The 15,632-nt window shown below is 36.6% G+C and overlaps 2 protein-coding genes across 6 annotated transcripts; both read right to left on the bottom strand.

The window, feature by feature from the left end:
• Positions 1 to 1,335: 1,335 nt before the first annotated feature.
• Positions 1,336 to 7,345, bottom strand: LOC121744155 (vacuolar protein sorting-associated protein 36-like). Of its 2 annotated transcripts, XM_042137602.1 has the most exons (10): positions 7,185 to 7,345; positions 6,456 to 7,082; positions 5,555 to 5,755; positions 4,658 to 4,751; positions 4,471 to 4,528; positions 4,247 to 4,316; positions 3,152 to 3,287; positions 2,994 to 3,078; positions 1,730 to 1,784; positions 1,336 to 1,627 (listed from the first exon to the last, which is right to left on the bottom strand). In XM_042137602.1, the coding sequence occupies exons 2-10, from the start codon at positions 7,068 to 7,070 to the stop codon at positions 1,607 to 1,609; spliced, it is 1,335 nt and encodes a 444-aa protein (XP_041993536.1). In that variant the 5' UTR covers positions 7,071 to 7,082; positions 7,185 to 7,345; the 3' UTR covers positions 1,336 to 1,606. The 2 variants fall into 2 exon arrangements, with proteins under 2 accessions (XP_041993536.1, XP_041993537.1); XM_042137603.1 differs by lacking the exon at positions 7,185 to 7,345 and having other exon boundaries at positions 6,456 to 7,152.
• Positions 7,346 to 8,516: 1,171 nt separating this feature from the next.
• Positions 8,517 to 15,135, bottom strand: LOC121744154 (renalase-like). Of its 4 annotated transcripts, none has more exons than XR_006038500.1 (10): positions 14,730 to 15,135; positions 13,613 to 13,882; positions 12,856 to 12,982; positions 12,512 to 12,573; positions 12,213 to 12,443; positions 11,478 to 11,599; positions 11,155 to 11,293; positions 10,533 to 10,738; positions 10,377 to 10,447; positions 8,517 to 9,110 (listed from the first exon to the last, which is right to left on the bottom strand). XR_006038500.1 is itself a non-coding variant. In XM_042137601.1 (9 exons), the coding sequence occupies exons 1-8, from the start codon at positions 15,057 to 15,059 to the stop codon at positions 10,577 to 10,579; spliced, it is 1,443 nt and encodes a 480-aa protein (XP_041993535.1). In that variant the 5' UTR covers positions 15,060 to 15,135; the 3' UTR covers positions 9,631 to 10,447; positions 10,533 to 10,576. The 4 variants fall into 4 exon arrangements, 1 of the variants encoding a protein (XP_041993535.1); XR_006038499.1 differs by lacking the exon at positions 8,517 to 9,110 and adding an exon at positions 9,631 to 9,863; XR_006038498.1 differs by lacking the exon at positions 8,517 to 9,110 and adding an exon at positions 9,631 to 9,766.
• Between the last annotated feature and the right edge of the window lie 497 nt (positions 15,136 to 15,632).

Here is a 15,632-nt window from a genome sequence, read left to right as displayed (position 1 = left end):
TCTGCATGTGTAAGAGCATCTCCAATAACCGGCATCACCACCGCGACGCCGATTTTTCGCCGACGCCGGTTTGATGCCAAACCATTGGAACCGGCGTCGGCGAAATCGGCGTCAAAATCGGCGTCGCCATGCCGATTCCCGCGCTGACGCCGGTTCCAACGCCGATCCTCACGGGCGCCATTGTGCGTCCCGGATCGGCGCCAAACCGGCGTCGGATTTAAATTTTTTTTTTAATTCGAATTTTAAAAATTCGAATTTAAAAAAAAATTTAAAATACTATTTATTTATAAAAATTGTTTTTAATATTTAAAAACAATTTTTACAAATAAATTTATACAAGAAATTCGTAATAGCCCATATATATTTAATGGGCTTGCGAATTATGAAACCATTCTAGGTTGTCTCTCTTTTATAGAGACATCCTTGAATGTTTTATGTTCCACATTCGATGTGGGACAAAAACCACTCTAGGTAGTCTCTATTTTATAGAGACATCCTTGAATGTTTTATGTTCCACATTCGATGTGGGACAAAAACCACTCTAGGTAGTCTCTCTTTTATAGAGACATCCTTGAATGTTTTATGTTTCACATTCGATGTGGGACAAAAATCATTCTAGGTTGTCTCTCTTTTATAGAGACATCTTTGAATGTTTTATGTTTCACATTCGATGTGGGACAAAAATCATTCTAGGTTGTCTCTCTTTTATAGAGACATCCTTGAATGTTTTATGTTTCCATATAGAAATATTGTACTTTTTTAATTGTACTTTTTAATTTTTGTACTTTTTTTAAATTATTGTACTTTTTTTTAAAAATTAATGTACTTTCTAAATTTTAATAGTATTATTCGAATTTCCCGTATTTGTCTCGTAAATTAAATTCCGTATGTTGATACGAGTGTAAATTAAATTATATAATTGTTATTAGTGATGTGGATAGGTAGTGTGAAGGCTATGTGAGGGATATTTGATGTCCAGTTGATGTGGCAAGCTGATGTGGCAGGAGAATTGTAGTGCTGATGATGTGGCAGTGTGAAGGCTATTTGATGGCTATTTGACGTCCAGTGCTATTGGAGATGCTCTAAGTAAAGATATAATCGTAAGTTTGTTTCCAATACATATGACAGCGGGGAAACTGATATTTACAAGCAAATGGCCAAAAACACATTGAGCAGATTTTTCAAATAATATTGTTATATACTAGTATCATGAATAAAAATAAGTATAGTCTGTCAAATTATCACATCCTGCAAATAATAGACCCCATGTTGTGAAACAATTTTCACCCCATTTTTAGTTCTTGATGGATAGCAACCAAAATCAGAGAAAAAGAATCATGAAACTCAGAAAATCTACCGAGTGAAAATGAAAGAGTTTCATACATTTAAGGATCATCAAAGCACCCTCCTCCACTTTACCTTTCATATCAGTTAAACTAGAATCAGATACAGACAAATGTGATTTATTCAATATTTCAGGGTTTGGGGGTCTCAGAACATTCGATTGCACTTCCACTATCATGCTGTCAAGTTTGTTTCTCTTGACGAAGGGGAGATCAACAGCACCATTTCATCAACTGCTTCGCTGGACATGCTTTGCTACCCTCTAACGGGAGGACAATGTTACCTGCAATAGAATTTCATTGGAGACATGGTATCAAGATTCCGCATATCCCTCTCAGAAGAGACTAGTGCAAAAATATTGTACACTGCATGAGTGATGCTTGACCTGGATAAAACTGCCCTTGTCCATCCATGTGCTATATCTACTGTGATCTTTAACCCTGCGGCAGGAGTTGAAAAGGAGAACAATTAATTTGGGGATTACTTTTATAAAATAAATAGGGACTACTGGAGGGCAACTGCACACTGAAAAGATTGAAAACAAGAGTTTGAACATCAAAACATTTGATGGTAAAAATTGTGAAAATGTTGAAGCATATATAGATTATGAAATAGAAAAGAAAAGGGGTAAGTGCTGTCAAACAAGCCCATAGACCGTATATCAAAAGCCACATTCATGAAGTTAAGTAGTACTACCATTTAAAATTTAAGGTATGCACACAGATTCAAATTTAACGAAATCACTATCACGTGAATTATGTTTCCAAAGAATGCTGATCAATGTGTAGTTGCTTTACTAATTATGGAGTAGTTCCATCCACTAAGTCAAAGTATACTGTGAAGGAGGGATGGTGGAGTTGGTTTCGTTTGAGGTTTATGTCCCGATCTTCTTGCTCATGATAGTGCTTGGCATATACAAGCCTATAAATTGAATCTTATGTTGTTTTGATAGATGGTGTTTGCAGAGTGTCCTGCAACTAAAAGTAAAGCCATATTTCTCATAGAAAAGCCCAAGTCTCCATAATTCTTGAGTGCATTGTCCCAACTCCCAATGGTTTGGTATATTGCTTTAAGGCATCTATACATCTTTTCGTATGTCCAGAAAACAAACCGCACATAAACATTTCAATCACAAAAAGCTAGAAGGCATGGGCTTATGAAGGGCATGTTATATCGGCAAGTGTTAAACGACATAGATGTCAGTGCAATAAGAGATTAAAGAGACTTCTTTGTTAAACAAATCTAATCTCGAGCAGTGATTACGATATACGCAAAACCCACTCGAAAAATGGGCTGTGATAGTTCTACTCTTGGGATGGCTCATAGTAATACTATCTAACAAAATAGAAAATGAATGTCATTCTGCAAATACTCGCTTTTTCCACAACCAATAGTCATGTTTTTCCATTCTGGGTCATCCATAAAAATTAGTCACTTTTTTGGTAAGGTTCTCTCTAATGAGGTGGGGCTAATTCTTCATTAACAATACTTCAATCTCTCTCTCTCTCTCTCTCTCTCTCTCTCTTATTTTACAAATTTTGCATTAAAACATGAGCCGTCTACTACCAAAACTATTGATAGTGGTCGGAGGGAGTATTGAACATAAGCAAAAAGCATAAAAGATAAGTGACTTCACATTTTCAACTTACATATGTATATCTTCTTGATTAAGTTCCGGAAACAAATTGATGTAAAAGCGAAACCCATCAGGACTGACATCTCTACAAAGCAATCCTGCATTTGGAAAGCTGGTCAGACAGCAACCAGACCAGTATTAAGCCTCTGAAAACAATAATCAATATCATGCCTTTTACTTCAGCAGCAAGAAGATATTCCTTAGCCACAGCTGGAGCAACCCCGAGAGTCCTTGAAGCATCACCAGCACTAATCCCATTTGTTAAGGCCTCTGGCTTCATAACCAATGACGTAATCCTGGCAAATATCTGGGCATGAAAAAAGGTAAGAATAGTAATTACAAAATCAAGCACAATTGAGTAATTAAATCCCATTCAGAGACAAACAATGTTGATATCACTAAGCTATTTATGCTAATCCTATTTTATGATAAATAACAGAAAGCAAATGGTATACTTTTTTTGAACAAAAGCAACTTCTTTAACCCTTGACATTACAGCAACAACCATTTTTAGTGCATCTGTTAGTTAGAACAGTTTTTTTTGCCTCATATTCCACATTCCGTACTTTTCTTATGATTCTAATTTCTACATAACTTTGATCTAATTAGTCATCAAGTAGGTTGATCCAAATTGATGATCGAGGTTTCTTCAATAGAAAAATGGAAGCAATTTATGATTATCTCAAAAGGTTTAAACACATGAAATTTCAGACAACACAACTATCTCTATAGGATCTAATGTTTACTCCAAAAAATTAGCACGATTTTTATAGTTCCAAAGAAGACCAAAAACTATTGGGTGGAAACTCATTTCACATCGGTTATCAAGAGAAATTGGAAACAAAAACAAATCTTTATCAGTGCTTCCAAACGCCAATTAGTTTGAGGCCTTTGGTGAGTGACCAAAATTCAAATCTGTGCGGGCTTGTCCCAAAGCGAGCAATATCAAACTAATGAGAAGTTCTCGAATAATAGCAGTTCATTAATCAATATACTTTTTCATTTTGCATCTTTTTCTGTTCTATGTAAGTAATAAGGATAGTAAGTGAGGGCATCAAAATATATTCGCTTCCATTTATTCAACAAGGCATGCCTCATTCAACTATTTTCACTCAATAACCAGATATGTCCCCAAATATATAAGGGATGAGAAATAAACTTCGCCATCATGAAGTGCAAAGAAACTATAACTAGTCATATGAGATGATAGGATGAAAAACTGAAAAGAAATCATATCCATAATCAAACGTCTGAAAGGGAAATTACCTCTTCATCACTGTGACTTTTACTCTGGATCACCATGACGCCACTGTCAAATTTACGAAGCATAACTGGCCTGTTCAGACAAGATAAGATATGGAATCATCAATTAGCAGAGACAAACAATGTCCACAGGAGGCTTAGAGCACTGATTTTATATAACACGGCTATTAATTATCTTTCGTTGTTGCAAAAGAATGGGTCAAACTTCAAAACTAAAAGACACGCACACATCAAACTTTTCCCAGAGAGAGCATGCTCGCAGTAGATCATCAGGAGATATCAACTCTGTGAAAATACAAAATGCAAGCCATATTATAGATTCAGCAAAAGACATGCAGAAAAATTGTATCTCAGTAATAAGCTTCAAAATAAATTATTAACAGCCGTGAAGACAATAAGAAAACTAAGTATCACCTGTGCCACGGGCTCGGTTGAACAGGCAATAGACATCTATCAGATTAATCATTCCTCCAGCTCTCTCTAATGGTATCTTGATGAAATCTGCCAACTAACAAGAGAATATCCTTAGTGACCAGGAGCTACAATGCCACATATGGGTAAAGTTACACAGCTGCAGAACACAGGTGCCACCACCGGCACCATTGTATTAAATTAAACAAAAGACATTTTTATGACCCAAGAAAAAAACAGCTAAGAAGAAACTCTATCCAGCTTATCTTTACATCAATCATTTTCCTTGACTGATTGAGGTTGACCATGCACAGCTGACATGTAAATAATTACAGAAAAAACAAAAACCAAATACAGATACCAAACAGATATCCCACACTTAGCTGTAAACATTAAGTGTCAAGATCATCTGAAATCATGCAACAAGAGAATAAGAACAAATAAAATATATTGTCATGATACCAGTAGACAATCGGTACGGGTGGCATCATCAGATATAAAAAAAAGTCACATGGAAAAAAAACCATTAAATGAAAGAGAAGCCTAAAGTGCAGAAAGAGCTTAAACAAAATACAAAGCTATGCCAAAAAAATATTCAAACACTAATAGCTTTTGATAAATTTAATTGGATCTTTCGCATGTGGTATGACAAGCATTGATCAACAATTTCAACTCAGACGGTCAAACACAAATAGAATGTGAGGGCAGTTTTTAACTTTATTGCCAGTATAACTCTACAACAGGATGAAAAGGTACTATAAATGGTTCTTTGTGAAAATAACAAAAAATAAGGTAATAAATTATTTACCACTTTTTCCTATCACAATCCTAAATAATCTCAATTGCCTTCTTCCACGATGCAGAGTAAGGATTTAGAAAAGAACTAACTGCAGAACACACCTGACGAGAAAGTTGTTGATGATACAAAGCACCAGCTGACTCCTTTGTAACAGGAGATACAATACCAACACTCAACAGCCAATCTTGCATCTCCTTAGTACCCATCTCCTCATCCTCAGCCCCACTAGCTTGATTATTTGACCCTGAGAGAAGCTTTGATCTCATTTTCTCAGCTAGCGTCACCATCTCTTGTGCCTTGCTCTGTTTTAAACATAGACACGAAAAATTCTGTAAGGCAAGAAAAGTGGATCATCATCTATGAAAGAACCATGTTTCTCATATCCTTATCCACAACATTCCATGTTGTTCATTTCGCTCAATTTTCTTTCAACATAGCCACAGAACACTTTATAAGGGAACAAAAGTGGATCATTATATTGTCAGAAGAAGATAACACTCTTTTAGACCATCTAATTGGTCTGGTTATACATCCAGACTCCATAAAAATTGGCCCTTGAGACTAATATCTTCAGTAGCTTCCACAAGTCAACTATCTTCAAAGACTAGATGTTAACAAACTTAACAAACATATACTGCCAAGACAATGTTTTTGTGCTATTCATATGCAAAATTGGTTTCTAACTAATATCACATGATAATGGAATTAACATAACTCACTTATCGAACAATGAGGTTGTTGGAGATATCATTTCCCATGTGCACTTAATTGGGACAATACTGTTAACCAAGTTATCACTAACGTTATGTTTCTTAAAAAAACAAACAAAATTTTGGATTAGTGCTGATATTATTATAAAGGGATCAACCAACTTCATCATCATTAATTAAACCCAAACTTCAAACGGCAATAAATGTGAAATATGTTGCAACTATTTAACCAATAAAACATATGGTTATCTCAAACATCAAACAGAAGATTTGCATAAGCCCACTTACAGACCATGAGAGCATTCAAATCCTGAAAAGCATCCTGCAAGCTCTTATCAGTACTCTCCCACATCTCCTGCTCCTTCCTCAGTATCCCCGCGAGCCCAACCACCGGCATTCGCACCGCCAGCGAGCCCGACCCAGAGCTTGACCCTTCCCCATCCCCCAAACCCGACCCGGTGGCCACCCACGCCCTCGCTCTCCAAGCATCCCAAAATTTCCCCAAAAACGAATCCGGATCGGTCTTCCCTCTCACAACCAAGGTTATAACCAATGACCTAGAGGCGCCGTTCTCGGCCACGACCCCCTGCGGAGTGGCGGCGACCTGGAAGCGAATCCTGGGGCTTTGGAACATGGATTTGATCGATTTCTTGGCGGAGAGTATGTTTTGGAGGGAGGAGAGAGGGATGAAGCAACAAGTGTTGGCGTAGGAGATGTTTTCGGGAGGGATCCAGAGGAGGCGGTGAGTGGTGAGGATGACGACGCCAGACTTGAGCTGAGGGAAGGAGGGCGTGTCTTCCGAGAGGAGGTCAACGGTGGAGAGAAGAGAGCACTCTATTTCACCGGGTTTTAACACGGGGCGGCCGCTTGCCGTCAACTCCGCCGACGGGAGGAACGCTCCGGCCATTTACTCTCTCAACTGTAAAGCAAAAAGGAAAATCTCATAAATTATTGCTCTTTACTCATTCACTGTTAATCAACAAAACTTAAAATAGTACTATTAAATAAATTGAGTCAAAACCATTTATGGGAATAAAAGAACATCTTTTGGATAAATAGATGACTACTCTCTTTACAGGGGAATCAGAAACCTATAAACTATGCTGATATTTGAAAGAGTCGAAGATAATGAAAATGCTGATATTTGTACTGCAAAATACTATGTAGATGGTGACGGTGTAGGTGAAAGTAGCTTTTATACATGCTGAATCTCGTTTAATAAAAATGCTTTTGTTTGTGTGCACTACAACCCTGACCCAGTGTTATACTGTATTTGTCGATAGTTTTGTCCTCCTCATCCAATATTCTGAAATTGTTAATCCGACTGTTCCATCTTGTAAGATATATATAGATCACAACTAACATCTTGTACATCTAATTTCGACTCCAAATCTATGCTTCATCCAAGGAGCTAAACACCGGTACGTGGAAGAGCTGTGGAATCTCAACTGATTTTTAGGCTTATTTGTCGCTACACAATGATAAATCTAGATAAAAATAATAATAGGTAGGATAGGAGTAGTATAAACTAAAAAATACGGATTAAAACTTGCGTAAGATCATATAAACAAAGATATTTGTTTGCTAGGACCATCTCCGACCAATTCCATACACCAAAAATAAGTTTTAATTCTCAAACTATTCACCAAATCCAAACCCATTCTCATTTTTAGGTTTTTCTATTGAGAAATACCAAATTTTACTCCTAAAAATTTAAGGAACATTTAAAAAATTGGTATAAAATTTGAATTTAGCGTAAATGGTTAAAGTAAAATTAATTTTTGGTGTGACATATACTCAAAAATGAATTTGAGTTTGGTGTAAATAATTAGAAATGGTGTAACAATTGCAAACAGACTTTTCTGCTGGTGATCAACATGTTACCAATAAGAAACGAAAAAAAAACATTTGGGACTGCAATATCTCTCCGGGTGAAAAAAAATAAGAAGGTAAAAACATTACATGAACAGGAAAATTTACTACTCTTAATTAACTGCCAAAGCTGCATGACAGTAATTTCTGAGTATGATTATAACCTCAGAAATCAAAGTTAACAAGATGTGCATAGCATAGCAGTCAGAATTTGGACCAAAATAATTTCATTTTGATGTTTCATACACCATCTGAGCAATTCATAGCGAAGTAAAACTTCTTTCAACCAGAACTCCAACTATGAATCAAACTGCTAAAACAGATGGCAAACAACAAACTCTGGATTCCAATATGAAAACAGAGATCCAAGAGCATCATATAAGCTGAATAAAATCAGGAACATAATCCAATATAGAGGCCCAAAATCCTGTATAGATTAGTATTAAAAAAATTATAATCATATGGAGTAATTAGTACCTACGCGAATAAGATCTGACTAAACTTATCCCCCAAAAATGATTTCTGAAGAACAAAAAAGGAGATCCAGAGAGAGATTGAATTGCGCCTATTTAATCAGAAAACTGAGATCTTCTGACAATCCATAAAACTCACAAGCCTATTTCATCAGATCTCATCTTCCTCTTGGCCGCCTTCTTATTGCTGCTAACTGTCTTCTTAATCCCGCTCCCTTTCCTGCCGAAGACGAAGGCGTCGAATTCAATCCTACCGGTCCTCCTCCTCCTCCTGATGGAGACGCGGCGCTGGATGTAAGGCACGCCGACAACCGATCCAGCATCTACTTGGTGGATCGCTTTGACGAGCAAATCGAGACCGCGGCAGCGCGGTAATACCGCCATGGGAGGCGGATGAGATTGACAAGAGTTGGAGGAACCTTGGGAAGAAGCAAAGGAATGCGCGGCGGTGATCGATGAAGACGATGATGAAGAAACAGAGCAATCTGGGGCGGGTTTGCGGTCACGCATTCTCATTGAAAGGCGATCAAGATCGATGCACCAAAATTTTCTGTGTGTTTGCTCATCTACCAAACCACTTTGCGCGTATATATACTGTCCCACTAGAAGTTCACATGATAATTTTCTTAATAATTTTCTTGAAAAAATTGAGAATAATGTCAAAGCTGATATAATTGTTTTTTTTAATGTTAAATTTATCACCATAGTTCAGGAACTTTTTGCCACTTGTCTTTTTTTAATAAAAAAACTTGTGTGATTTATAAATTAACATTAAGAGAATCAGATCAATAATAGCCTATCTATCACATGATGGCTAAACTTCCGATCTATTAGTTGAAGCTCTTAACAAGTGAACAGGAGTAGTTTTTTTTAAGGGTTCCCTCAAAATTAACGATATGTTAAACTGGTCGATTATTCAATTTATCCAATAATTTATTCAGTTCAATTACTATTCCTTTAAGTAAGACAGAATTAAATAGGGAAAGTAATGAAATGGTGGTACACCAAACTCTAGGACAAAGAATACCATCCAGTTGGGGACTCATTCCTGCCACAAATTTTACTTGGCATCCTATGGAGACTAAAGTATTAAACCAGACCAAAATTACAGAGATATGAAAATTCACACATAAAAACAAACCATCAACAATGATAATGGTATATATAATCTCATTTACAAGATTTCCCATACACACCATCAGTATTTCCCTAGTCCACTTCATATACCGCTCTCTTTCAACCTGCCCTCAATCAATGTCTGCACAAATTTATGTAATTACTCTTTCAAGACACAAAATAACAGTCGGAATATATTTCTCTGCCTGTGGTTGCAAAAGCACCAGGATGATGACCTCCTAATTATTGCAATACATTATATCAAGAAGGATTATCATGTTTTGCGATGCCAATTTGCAAAAAGTTTGATTTATGTCCCTCTTTACATAAATCAACGACGGAACAATGAGTGTTGTTAGCTCACCATATTCTTAGGTATATTATAAATTAATGTTGTGTTCCCAACTTTCAAGTGTTCCCTTTCTAAACAACTCTAAGCTTTGGGAAAAGCTTGCTTTTTATGTCCCCTTTGCTGGGGATATTTGAGAAAACAATTGACAGTTGGGCCACAAAACATACTAATCAAAAAATAAATCACCAAAATTAAACTATCATAGACTTATGCATTTGGCGAGCTCTCATCATTCTGTCGCTAGTTTATGTCAAGTGGGAAAAGATTGCAGCAAAGTTGGGGGGTTTTGAAAAGGAAACGTAAATTGGAGAAAATTGTTTGGAAAACGCTTCAGTGTTGGAGACACAATGTGATTAATCCTTTAAAGAATGTACTATCTCAAGTAAAGAAAACAGCTCACCTTGTAAACATGAGGAACACGTATCCTTGGGAGGGGAGATGGTCCTCTGATGTCACTGTTGCAAACCACTTCTGTCCATGTGGAATTGGAAAGAATGATTTGATTAATTGACTTGATTATTAACTACAAGCATCCATAGATAAACAAAATACTTACTCAAGTATATTTCCAAATGTTCTTTGTTGGTAGATGCAGGTTTTTTATGTTGTAAGTTGCAAATCATTGGCCTTGTTTATTTGTTTCTCAGAACCCAATCCAGGAAACTGCCCTATATCATGTCCTTTGAGAGGTTGAAATTCGTCGTTCAAACCTAAAGCAAACTCATCTGGGCTTGTTCCACCACTTTGGCAGTAGTCAGCAATCTGCGTTGAAACTGTAATTGAGTTGGAGCAATATATGAAATATTACATACAATAAACGTGAAACACTAAGAAAACACCCAGCATAATGCTATAAACGAATGAAATAAGCAAAGGAAACATATCAAATTTATACATTTTCCCACGGTCCCACCTAAGATAATTAGCCATCCCTTGAGTGTCAAGTTTAAGTAGTACTGATTTATATATTGTACTCCACATAAATAAACTAGAAAACCATGTTCACGTGGTTAAAAAAGCAAAGTATGAATCTTCAATAACAAATGATGAAAAAATAACTGAAACTAAAGTCATGATTTTCGAAGTGTAGAGCAAAAATTTAGGGTATTATGCTAAACTATGTGTGCAGAAAGCCAGAAACTCATGAAGAGAAACAGAGGAAGAAGTAAAAGACTTGCATGATTAGCAAGAGCCATGCCACTTAACGCTGCAGCTTCTAAGCTTGACCCCAATAGCCAATCACCACATATGCCTGCTCTTCCACGAGGATCAAAGATGCAGGGGATGCCCGGTGAATTCGTGGGAAGCGCTGCACCCCTGTTAATTTACAAACAATTGATTCAAGCTACTCTAACCAGCAACGATAGATAGAAACTACTTCTACAATCTCAGGTTCCTTTACACTCGGTGAATGTATTGAAGTGATGGAAAATGGCATGAGACTCAAGCAAAGATCCATGGACTTAAATGCATATACATGAGTAGATGTATTATCACATACCATAATTGCAGTCGGCTATAGAAAGGACTTTTAAGTGAGTTTTCGGGTAGTCCTATGGCAAGCTCAACACCTTCAAGCATGGCTTTCTTAACCTTTTCAGCTGTACTAGAAGGAATACTTTCCTGATGAGAAAATGTATCATTTTAGAAAGTTTATTTAGCTTAATACATCTGAACTAATTTTCAGCTCAATATAATGCATATCGATATTGACTTCTAAGTAAAAACTTAGTATGATTGGTTTCATAGCTCCACTACAGTGCATTACTACTGTATGGAGTCAGACTAACTTTCCATGAAACCTAGTATCCATCGATCTTCTTCTACTGAATGGCTTTACAAATATTAACCATAGTGAAGGGGATAGTCAATTGGACAACAGGTGCCCATTTCATAAATTTTGCATTTCAAATTCAACAGTTACCTCAACAATTTGAGGTTGAAGTCATCATGATGACATTCATATTATGGTTTGCTTCTAAATAAAATTCATTATTCAGATACTTCACAAGGATAGGTTTTCCACACAAGAAGTCAGACAACTGATCTATGGCACAGTGCTGTCATAAGCTTGTACATAATAAAGCCTCAAAAACTTTCAACTTGGACTTTGTTGTTAATTTCGTTTTGACTTAAATAAGTCTGCTATTACACACTCAATTAGAAAACTTGATGTTCAGAAAAATATATTCATTTTGGCAACAGTCAAGCAGGACACCTGTAGTTATTAGCTAACCTGAGGAACTTTATTCTGCTTTCCGAAAGCTGCTGTGCTGAAAAAGGTCCAACAGTGAGGCCTACTAGTTTGGGAGCCAAAAAGTTTAGTTGTATTGTTTGCCATCCATGAGAGAGAATCAATTCCTTCAACAAAGGCTCCTTCAAGAGGGATCCCTGATGCAGTGGAAGGGACAGGAAGAGGATCCTCAAATGCTGCCAGAAGGGCCCATATAGAACTCAAATCAAGTCTCTGTACACAATGGGGTGTTAGCAAAACGAAGAAAATGAAAAATCCATTTGAGGTCAGTATTAAAGTACCTTCATTTGCCTAGCAATTAGTGGTAACCCAGATGAAGCAAGCAATCGATTTGCACATTTTCCTGGTTACATATACAGTAAGATACAAACACCAAAAACAAGTAATGAAGTATACTATACAACTGATCAAGCATCGCACTGGCATTAAGTATCCAAGGTACTCCTACATACTGGGCAAAGAAAAGAACGGGCACCCATTTGATTTTACTGAGGTCAGGGGGTTAAAGCTCATATGCATAGAAAAGTGGATCACTTTTTAAACAAATGGCTTCCACAAACCCTAAACCCTAAATCAAAGTGTCACAGGTAATACATGAAATAATTAAATAGTCTAACATACTCACCATTATGTGCAATTACAATTACATCAAAGTGTCCGCAAGGCTTCCCATTTTCACTCAAGTACCATTTTCCATTATAAGGCTCCAGTTTACTAACCCAGCAAGGACGCACCACATTCATCATAGATGTCTGCAACATTCATTTTCGTAAAGGTAAACCAGTTATGAATAAAAATGATAAACATTACATTACATGATAGGAAAAACTAAAAGGTTAACAGACCTTTACTCCTTTAGTATTTATTAGCAAAGGATGACATAGAAGAAGCTCAAAGCAGTGATAATGTTGCACATTTTTAATAGAACAGTCAACAGAATAATATCAGGTGACGGCTTTAGTACGTACAAAAGACCATGTAAATCATGTTACTACTATTCCAGGCAACTTCTAGAATCTTTTTAAATAGCTGTTCTAAGATTTAACAAAAAAAAGATGTAGTTATTCAAGAGAATGAAAAATCAGACAATCAAAACCCCTGAATGGAATTGGAAAATCATAAGGATCTTCCTTATCAATCTAAAGGTGAAATAGAACAGTATTCTCAGTACGATAATCTAAGTTCCATGATGATAATTAGTCCAAATCATGCAAATGACCAAAGGATAGCAATAAAATAATATTTCGAAAAGATTAACATGTACAAAAGGAAAGGACAAGTGTAATTAGTTTCTGGACACGGTATTACTAACATTTAGGCCGACACAGCAGATGCACAGGCAGTTTTATTGGCAGGATATGTAAACCCAGAAGAAGAAGCACCTCAGAAATTATAGATTCAGCAAGAGGTCGCATCCCATTAACACCAATATATCTTGGAGGTGAAGGAGGAAGTGGATTGAAATTCCCACCAGACTGAAGCTCTCCAATTGCACCATCCCATTGTCGGACAAGACCATTCTTAGACCACAGGTCAACCATTTCAGCAAAGTTAGGATCACTGACTGTGAAGAACTGGGCAGCGTGATCAAATGTTAAGGCTTCAGGACCAACAATTCTGGTTCCCATTCTTCCTCCTAACCCATGAATTCCCTGATGATGATAAGCATAATAAGAAAAAGTACATGAAAATTTTTATTACATCATGCACAAAGTATACTTTAAGAAAAGTTATTGGCTAGGATTTTTAACCCTGATTTTGAACTCTAATTCTGAAGATGGCTGCTTAACATGTATGCAATTATCATGAATTCTTTTTATTGCAATTATCATGAATTCTTTTTATTACACTTTGGTAATTCAAGAGTCAAGACAATGGGGATTAGCATGACAGCAAAGAACTAATTTGGTGTTTTTGTTGTGTCTCATATACTATCTATATAGGTCATAGAATGTTCTCTTGAAAAACATGGATACAATGAAACATGTCCATGCGTAGCGCATAGCGAGTTTACAATATGAAGGTAATGTTAATTTTCATGCCAAATAGCCGGAAAAAAAACTCGAACCCATTGTGTCACTTCGCTACCATTGCCGTCGGTGAACTGGATGCAATTTAGGCCAACTTGTCAAGACATATGATATTATAACGATAAGAGCATAGAGTTGCTTCCTCAGTTGAGATAAAGATATTCCTACTGGTTTATCAAATGCATCTTAAAATGACTATGTTTAGAAATGAATTCTTATGTGATCTATGGAACATGTCGAAAGCAATGCAACAAGGTAAAAAAAGGTTCCAGCATGTTATGCACATAAGTTCCCTGCAGAAAGCAATCAAATTTCGACATGCAAAAACCAACCGCAGCAGCAACTTGATTTCATGACTACACATTATAACGGCATTCCATCCCCAAATCGAAATTGAGAAAATTCCTAACCCTAAAAATGAGAAGGCAAAAAAAAACAATTGCAAATTCAAGGAGAATTAGCAACGAACCGTGTCAAAAACAGTGGACTCAATGCCTCTCTTCTGGAGATAGAGAGCACAGAGAAGGCCAGACATACCACCGCCAATAATTCCAACCACCGGGTCGGTCGAAATCGGAACCGTGAAGTCGACCTGTTCCTGAGTGAAGCTCTTCTTGAGAACAGAACGCCTGGAAGCGCCATAAGAAGGTTTCCTTCTTGGGCTATTCATGGGCTTTCTCCGCGGCACTTTGCTTTTATCATCATTGTTGCAGTAGATTAGGGTCCTCGGGGAGGTGGATTTTGGAGAGAGGAAAGAGGGGAAAGGAGTGAGAGTGATGGAGCGATATAGTAAGGTCATTGCCTACTGTGAAGAGGATAATTTCAATGGCTTTTCTTCTTTTGCGTTAACAAGGAAGGCAGGTGAAGGTAGCGGTTAAATTAGGTTATACGTATAGCAAATCAGTACACTTAATTAGATAGAGATATGAAAAATACTAGTACTACTAATTAAAGGTCAAATGGATATTACAAAAAATAAACAGGCGCCAATAAAATTGTGTCTGTGTTCTCCACCTGGTCGACGAGCTTGTGACTTTGTGAGGCCAACTTTATTATTTATTTATTTTTTAAAATCCATCATTGATGAGAGAGTTAAAAGAAGGTTTTTACAACATTTATCGGATCAACTATGTCTATAACATCTCTTATTATACACAAATATAAATGATAGATTCAACCATCACTTATTATGTTGGTGTGTAGTAGGAGATATAGTAGAAGTTGTTATAGGCCATCTCTCTGGTGTCATTCATGTCAAGATAGTTTGTAATTTCTTGTTTTCCATAATACTACTCCCTCAATCCCTGAAAAATGTGAACATTTAGTTTGACACAAGTTTTAATGCATGATTGGTAAAGTAACAGAGATAAAG

Source organism: Salvia splendens, chromosome 8 (genome assembly GCF_004379255.2).
Source record: "Salvia splendens isolate huo1 chromosome 8, SspV2, whole genome shotgun sequence".
Taxonomy (NCBI): domain Eukaryota; kingdom Viridiplantae; phylum Streptophyta; class Magnoliopsida; order Lamiales; family Lamiaceae; genus Salvia; species Salvia splendens.
The sequence above is the reverse complement of the archived record's forward strand: the minus strand, read 5'-3'. Positions and strand labels throughout refer to the sequence as shown.